Source organism: Papilio xuthus, unplaced genomic scaffold (assembly GCF_000836235.2).
Source record: "Papilio xuthus unplaced genomic scaffold, Pxut_1.1 DF824655.1, whole genome shotgun sequence".
NCBI classification, from domain to species: Eukaryota; Metazoa; Arthropoda; class Insecta; order Lepidoptera; family Papilionidae; genus Papilio; species Papilio xuthus.
This window is the reverse complement of record NW_013533994.1, coordinates 2399653-2408362: the sequence shown is the minus strand read 5'-3', so window position 1 is coordinate 2408362 and position 8710 is coordinate 2399653. Positions and strand designations below refer to the sequence as shown.

The window sequence follows — 8710 nt, the reverse complement described above, 5'->3', positions numbered from 1 at the left end:
TTGTTTTTACGATTTAATTAAGAAAAAATAATTTCACAGTCAAGGAGATATCACCATAATTTAAATACGAATTACACGTAACTTTACATCTAGATAGTAATTAGTGAGTGATGCTGACGGGAGCAGACTCCACGCCCACCCAGAACACAGCACCGTTGTACGCAATCGTGGCTCTGTAAAAACAAAAAAATATTAACAATTAAAAATAAATTATATCACAAGGAGCTTTAATTCGTCGAAATAGCGAAGAGGCCGCTGCCGTACTCATCCGCAATAGCAGATGCTTTGCATGCAATCGATAGAAGAAGACGCACAGCAAGAGAAGTTGATGTATAAATTCCACGGAGGGGAAAAAGGACTTCCACGTAGCTCTATTAAATTTGTTCAAATATCTTCTATGACGACAGGCAACTAGGCATTCTTTCCTTCTTAGTTTATTATGTATGTTTGTTTATTAATAAAGGATGTAAAGCTTTACCTGAACTTAATTTCGCCGTCTAAGTCTTCGGACGGAGTCCAGGTGAATGTGGCCGTTTGTTTGTCCAATTTGCCGTCGTGCTTCTTGTGAGTAATGGCGTTCTGAATAAAAGAGAGAAAGTTTAATGATTTTTACAAGAATTTGTCGTATTAGATTCACATTTGAGTATTGTTTATAGTAATTACGAACTATTACCGCATATATTTCTCATTTCGACATTCAATTGTTTGAAAAAGAGTTGAACTGCAGAGAATGTTATAATTTCGTAAGGAATTGAGCAACGCAGCGCCACCTAACGGTCAACTTGGCCTTACAAATGCAACACCTATGTGATAAGATTGACAAAATATTTGCATGCATTGTGCGACTTTTTTTAACGAAATATGTAACTATTACATAGTCCATATATAGTACGTAGTTAACCAAAGACATGCACGACTTTTAAGGTAACGATGACTTGTTAATTCAGAGGACAAACGGAAACAATTATCATATAGAAATACTTGTTACAGACCTAGTTTATCAACTTAATAAGTAGATTATTTTTACAGCTCTTAAATCTTGTATGATTTTCTAATTTATTTATTTTATTAATGTTATCGCTTTTCAATAACGAAACTAAAATATCTCGAATGTATTTACAATTTTAAAACTAAAAAACGAAAAATATCAACCGTTAAAATAACAGACATGAGAATATTAATTGTTTTTATTATAGTATGAATTTCAAAGACAAACCTTTTTCTTTTTATCAAAACCTACATCATATAAAAACCACGTTAAATGAAGTTAGTAGGTACTGACTAATATATTAATTTTTTAAGCAAACATTACATAATACATTGTCATTTGTGTCAAGGATTAGATGTAATAGGTTTATCTAACAGCTACTATGATTAAGGATCATTATTTGTACGCAATAAAGTTGCAAAAACATTATTTGAATATTTGATATTACAATTTTTTATCGATTATTATTACGTTTAAATCGTATATTATACGTTTATTATTGTGTATTTTTTTGTATTAAAAACTCATTAAAAATTCAACATGTTTACTAAACTTACCAGAAACGTTTGCAATCTTTTGGCACTTTAACTTAGTACTTGGACCAAAGCGGAGTATTGTGTACAGGAATTGAAAATTTGTTTATATTTTTACCTAAATAAAGTAAAAGAAAACAATAAATAAGTTTTCATATTTTTATAAGCTTTACGTCGTATGAATAAAGAATAGCGGTGTTCGGTATTTAGGTAGATGTCAGATTTGCAAAGCGGCGTGTTGCGACACTCAAGGCTGGGCTTTGGTTCGGTACGAGAGGTTACATCGAAGACCCGTCAATGATTTATGATAGTACGTAGGTAGGCAGTGCGTTGCGCAAACCATTTATGTCATTTTAAAAGTTTTCATTATCATAAAATTTTATGTTAAGTTTTAAGTAAAGTTCAATTTAAAGGCCGTGAGTTAAAATCGTAATAGTGACATTGTATTTATATTTTAAATCGAGTTATTTATTTCTATTAAAAAACAGGATCGGAAAACTCACAAACTGTCTATAAATTAGGTATCTATCTTAATTATTAAGGTAGATAGATATTTTGTTTTATCGCGGTTTAACATAAATTTCAAAATACTCATGTACCTAATTATTGGTTACCTATTCATTGTATTTAGGCACAATAGTATTTTATCCTTTCACTGCATTGCTGCTGCGTTATAGAATTTTAGTAACTAGCCGGCTAATGTTTGTAACCAAGCAATCGGATTATTAGTTATTAACCATTGGCTTGTTCGTTTACTCATTACATTTCAACTATATTTCTTTACGGTCTTTATTATATTGAGATTTATGTCGGAACAAATTATGTGTATCTAATATGACAAAAGCTAAAACAATTTAAATCCTTCTTCAACGAAACGAACAAAATTGTCGTAATTTTCTTTCTAAACATTGTCCTTTTTCGTATCCTAATAAAATCGATATCTGGTTTAATTTAAATCGATTAAAATGCACGAAAAACGATTTAATTATTAAAAAGCCTTCAGCTTTATGTTTTGGGGTCAAATAGACACTCGAATCATGACTCTATTAATCCTTGACTGACGTTAAAGGTTGACCTCTGTATATAACATATGCCTAATTTATGTTACAAAGTCACAACATATACAGATATAGTTCTAAATATAACAACATAATATGTATCGTAATGGCATAGCTTAGGAGCTTAAGTACATTTTTTTAAACTAATTAGGCAATTCTAGTAAACTTTTAAGAGAAGGGGTAGGGATTAAGAAAGTAAGGAAGTTAAACCGTAAGTTTTTTGTTTATAAACAGTAAATGCGTAACTTCTATGTGGTAACAAAAGAATCGTACTGCCTTGTTATTTTTAAACAAATGCCTAAAAAACGGTTGCTTGGTTATAAAAACCGCAAATGACGAAGCGAAGGCCTTACGACAATGGATTTTTTGTAGTTTTCGCGGTAGCAAACAAATCTTCTAATATAGGCACATTAAGTACTTAGTTATATGAAGTTCGCAGAACTTTTGAAAGTAGCTTTTTTATCATGTATCAATGACATTGGATAATGTAACGATTTTTTTTGACAGCCAATGATAACCAGAAGCAATAATTTTAAAATATGAATGTCTTTTCTTCCGCTTACAAATAACAAAACACGAACGTATTTTTTTTAACACAAGGGGCAAACGAGCAGCGGGAACACCGAGGTGTTCAACGACGCCCATGGACATCAGCAATACCAGAGGAACCGCAGAACGTATTGAATTATAAAAATATTGTTAAAAATCAAAACATATTTTAATAGCTTGGCATCAAAGCGATAAACGCGTGTGGTCATGGTCAAAATAAAACAAAATTTCAAAAGCTTTCCAAGGTATGAATATGGAATAAAATACAAGGTAAACAACGCTGCCCATCGTTTAAGCCTTCTGTTATTGTTTTGTTTTTTAACATATTTTACCGTTGGTTTCTACAGCTGAAGCAATTCCATTCGTTTGCTTAGAATATAGATACAACGATATGTTTTTATACAGGTTTATGACAGTAGAAACTTACGGTTATAAATAACGTACGCTTATGAATATATTGATAAAAGAATATAGTATTTTTAATTAACAAAAATAAATCACATCGACTTCTTTACGAGTATAAGGATAGTCAAATAAAATATCGTTTTTCATGCTACCTTAGGAAAAAGTATTCCATGGAGGTTTTAAAATCTGTCATTTTTTTGTTTATTGAAACAAGCAACCAAATATAATTCATTATTTTAAAAATATTATAGTACTGTTGTCCGCGACTTCGTCCGCGCGGTATTAAAAAATTAGTAGCCTATGTGTTATTCCAGGCTATGTTCTATATCTGTGTCAAATTTCAAAATTTCGCATTTATAATAATCGTAACATTGTTTTACTTACGCCGGGAGCTCCACAGTTAAGAAGCTGCGCGAAGGAGTCATTGGGGTCTAGGGTGAAGGTGCCTACGATGTCGTCTCCCTTGCGCGCCTGCAGCAGGATGCCTCTCATCGTGTCAGTCGGCTTGTTTCCAGATATTGTGACCTCCATCGGAGTACCGGCCCTCACCACCTAATCACAAACAATTACTTCCTATACACGCTTATTACCAGAACAATTGTGTTTGTGTTCGTCAGTTATTACAATAATACTTGATTGTTTTATTGTTAGGCTTATTATTGTCCTGAAATTACACTGGCGAGAAACATTTATTAAATAATATTAATGATCCTTGTTTATTCATGAGAATATATAACAATACAAATGCATTAACAACGTAATGTTTTATTAGATGCAAGATCTAATTGGTGACACTTATTATAAGGTTTAAATTTTATTTTCTCATATTTTTTCGAAAATATACTTTATTTATATCAAATAACATCTTTGTATAAATATGTTTTCTCTTACTTTTGTGCTGGTGGTAATTTTGTACGGCGCTGCGGTCTTTTGCGGTGGCACGGGATGTCTCGGAATCATGTCTTTGCAGGCACTCTCAGGAGCGCCCACCGAGTAACCATCAGCGTAAGCCAGCACGGCCACAGCCACCGCAACGTATGTGAACCAAGTCATCTGTAATACATGGAAATTATCTATTAATTAACGATTTTTTTTGACGTAAGTGGGTCATGGTCTCTTTTTGTATTTCAGTTAACTTTCTGCGTCGCTGTTCTGTGACATGTTACCGGATTCAGAATGATGTAACTAAAAATTTCGGCACTTACTACAAAGTGCATGTAAGTAATACATATAAAAACAAATAAAATACGAGAATATTGCGCTAACGCTCACGAACTTTAATCGATGCATTTATTCAAATTATCAAATATTACTCAAGAGACTGTTCTTAGGTGGTCTTAATACACAATTTATAATGATTCAATGGATTAGAATGATAAAATCTACCAAGGAAATGTTCTGAATGGTGACAGTTATAACATTGAATAGCACAACGGAAGTAAATTTTATAAATTATTTACACTAAATTTTTAATTAAAAATTGTGTCAATAATTTGAAAATATTTAAGTACATTTTAAAAGTTTTTTTTTAAATATTACAATTCACTAAATCAAAATGTGTTTGTTTACCTTTATAAATGTTTTTTTTCTGTAACTGCAAGGCGCAAGTTGTGTGTCCGCGGAACGAATGTAAGCGAATATCGCGACCTCGCAACTTTCAGACTATATATTGACCAACTCTCTGCGGGGAAGGGCGGATAACCTAAGATTAATTGATCACAGACAGGCCATATGTTCCAACTACAAATCTAGTCAATCAATTATTTTATTATTTTCATCTTTTATATTAAATTGCATTAAAAAATTAAATAACTCGTCGATAAAACTAATTCGAACAAAAATAGTGACATATGTTAATGTTTATAATCAACTTTAACTTATTTATATTATAAATAGTACTTAAACGAAAATTATTTTAAATTCACACATCTAAAAACATTTAAATGCTATAAATTTAAATTACTTATATCACTAAAATACAATCTTTTAAACTGAAACTATTATTTGCTTTAGAACATTAATTCAATTATGTAATCTCTATTTACCTGAATATTCTTTGACCGACGTCAAAACCTTTGTCACTTTTTTACTTTAAATTACACTAGGAATATGTGTCTTATTAAAAAAGCATTAACAAAAATGTTAATTAAATTATCTAAACTATATGACTATATGTTTATCAAATGTGTAATATTATTTATGACATCTAACATTAGTAAATGATAAAAAAATATAAACTTTAGATTTCTTTTAAATTTCGATTTCGATAAACCCATTGTTACGTTACTTCTTCTTTATGTCCGCCTTCCTTAGACCCCGGGCTATTGTCAGGTATCGCTGCCATAGACTCCTATTAATTTTCTACAGTTATAGTTTGAAATTCTTTGTTCACAACATTTTTAAGTACCTTCTATATGAATGTAAGCTATACTTTTTAGCACAGTGTAATCATACTTCTTACTAATATCTCACTTATATTATAAATGCGAATGTTTAGATGGATGGATGTTTGTTAGAAGGTAACTCCAGACCCGCTGAACGGATCTCTATGAAATTTGGCATACATATAGAACATAATCTGATAGAACACATTATAGTTCTGGTTCCAATAGCCATATCGTTTTTATTAATCACTGAATTAATTATTAAGCATTGCAATTGCGTTAACGTAGGGAATACCCGAGTACAGATTTGTTTTATCTGCTAATTGCAGGGTTAATTTATGCAGCCGGGTCACAAATACGCTGTATAACACAACACAACATTATGTTATCAATATACGTATATATATTATAAACTTTGAATACTTAAGCATTAACTATTGCATAGAAATTTTATTTAGGTAGACATTAGCCGGGTAGTTGTCATGCGGCTTTAGTTACTAAAGAATTATTTTCTTTTTTAATAATCTGAATTATGGTCGGCATTTGGACAGTATGTTATGATATGCTCCACCTTCAATTGTTATTTATGATCCTGGTATTTAGTTAGCGCTGCCCTTTCCTGGTCCGGACTTTTGACATAAACTACTAGTACAGTACTATCCAAACTTTATTACGGCTCGCAGTGTAGTAAGAAACGCTACGCGGGACACATTTGGGAAAAAGCGTTGCAGTTCTACCCGCAGTAGGACCACCCGGCACATATTTCCGTAGACATGCGTTCGATCACCACGAGCAGCCTAAAAGTTTGAATATTGAAATGCCAGTTCGCTGTTCAACGAGAATTAAGTTCAAGGAAGGTCGCAAACCCGGTTTTCTTTTTCCTGAATCGTGTGTTGCGTTACTCTATTTATAATTATAATAAGGACAAAGTCATGTCTTACCGTGGGTTTCCATAAAAAAATATTACATAAATATAATCTGGGGTACAGTTTCACCTTTTGCATATTTCTTTTTTTACCATTAAGAAGTAAGGGAACGAATTGTATGAGTAAGGATATTGCGGTACATCCCTGAACAAAAAGGTTTGCGACTATTTTATCATTTACTTAGGTAGATTTCCATTGATGAAACACCAGTCACTAGTACAAACATATCGCTATCTTTGTTATCTTTAAACAGAATAAGTGGGATGACATTATTCTTTTATGTGAGTGTTCAAGTGTAAACCCACGGAATCGCTTCACAATTGTGGTAAGAAACTGGTACGTTACAAATAACTAAGAAAAACCCTTTGAAGGAAAACTGCTTAAGGTTCGGATGAATGTGTGAGATGCAGGAAAACAATAAACAATAACAAAGGTTTATTCATTCAGAGGGAATAGTCATCTAGTATTTTTTGCGGTTTGCATGCCTACTTAAAGTGACGCAAAGAAAACAACACAATAACAAATTATTATGACCTTTTTCTGAATTTACCGTTGATATCTGTGATCACCGTATAAAACATATCGACATCCCTGTCATTATCTTTTAAAAAAACAGAGATAACAATAGGGAGATAATAAAAGGGGATTTTGGTCTCAAAAACAATGTTAATTTCAAACCTGAAAATGGATTCTAAAATGTAATATTGTTGTCTCACATTTTTTTAGTAAAAATGACAGAGAAGTCTTTATATCAATTAGCTCACAAGGCTATATAATGTAAATACTTTAACTGGGAAATTACTAGATGTAAATAGTGATACGGTAAATAAATCCCTTGAGGAAAATCGTTTAGCGAACGAACAAAAATATGTTTACAAATGTTCTATCATACGGGTATAGAATACAATTTTAAAAAAATACAATTTACTCAAAAACTCGTTAATTTCAAAATATAAGTGACTTATTTTAACATCACTTCACTTTAACTCTAATTAAAAAAAAACTTATAAAATCAATATCGCAATGGCTGCCATGCATGGATTTTCGTGTGCCTCTGTTTATTCTTTTATTTATGCTTTCAATAGGAACGAAAGATACAAAGTGTAAAGTCACTTCCATTATGGAACGTAGAGCTGTTTTATTTCTGGACATCTATCCATAACATATCATTAAGATTTTTTAACATAATAATGACGAGAAAAACATGTTACATTTTGGGAAGTGTGCACAGGACTCACATGAAATGATTCTACCATCGAACGTTCAGATATACGGCAGGTATCCATCCTTTTTGTTAGCGTCAGTTTTTCTGTACAAATGTGACGCTGGTACTTGAATAGAAATGAATAAGGAGGTATTTACTAATATTTTGTAGTAGGTAATCTTTAGGCCAAATCACCACTTAACATCAGATAAATCGCTGTCAAGCAGTAACTTATCCATAAAAAAATAATTCAGTTAAAAGTTACACCAATATTAGAGAATGATGAAATACAGCGTACGAGGAAAACTAAAAGGAAATTTATTAGATGCTAATGTGCATGTGCAAATTGTTTTTGTAATGTTTATCTTTATTACTTTTCTCTGTTTACGTGACATATTCGTGATGTATTTTGAAATCCATTTTATATTTTGCACTTGTTGAAAAAGCAATACAATACCAAAAATTTTACGTTAAAGGCTTTTTTATTTACTAATTCTAATATGGTCATTTGTATGTATTTGTATGGTAGTATTTTTTCAGTTCGGTTTAAGTTTAAGGGTTCACAAGTTAACAACGACATAATCATGATAAAAGCGACATCTATTATAATTATTGGTTAACTGTTAATGGTTACGAATAGAAAAGCTATTTTGATAATTATTC

At 31.5% G+C, this 8710-nt stretch overlaps 1 protein-coding gene across 1 annotated transcript; it reads right to left on the bottom strand.

The window, feature by feature from the left end:
* On the bottom strand, positions 1–5161 carry irp2 (immune-related protein 2). The gene is given in 5 exon segments (NM_001312382.1): positions 1–173; positions 479–579; positions 3918–4085; positions 4425–4586; positions 5103–5161. Coding segments are annotated over 4 exon segments (504 nt in total). The 5' UTR covers positions 5103–5161; the 3' UTR covers positions 1–100.
* Positions 5162–8710: the final 3549 nt, after the last annotated feature.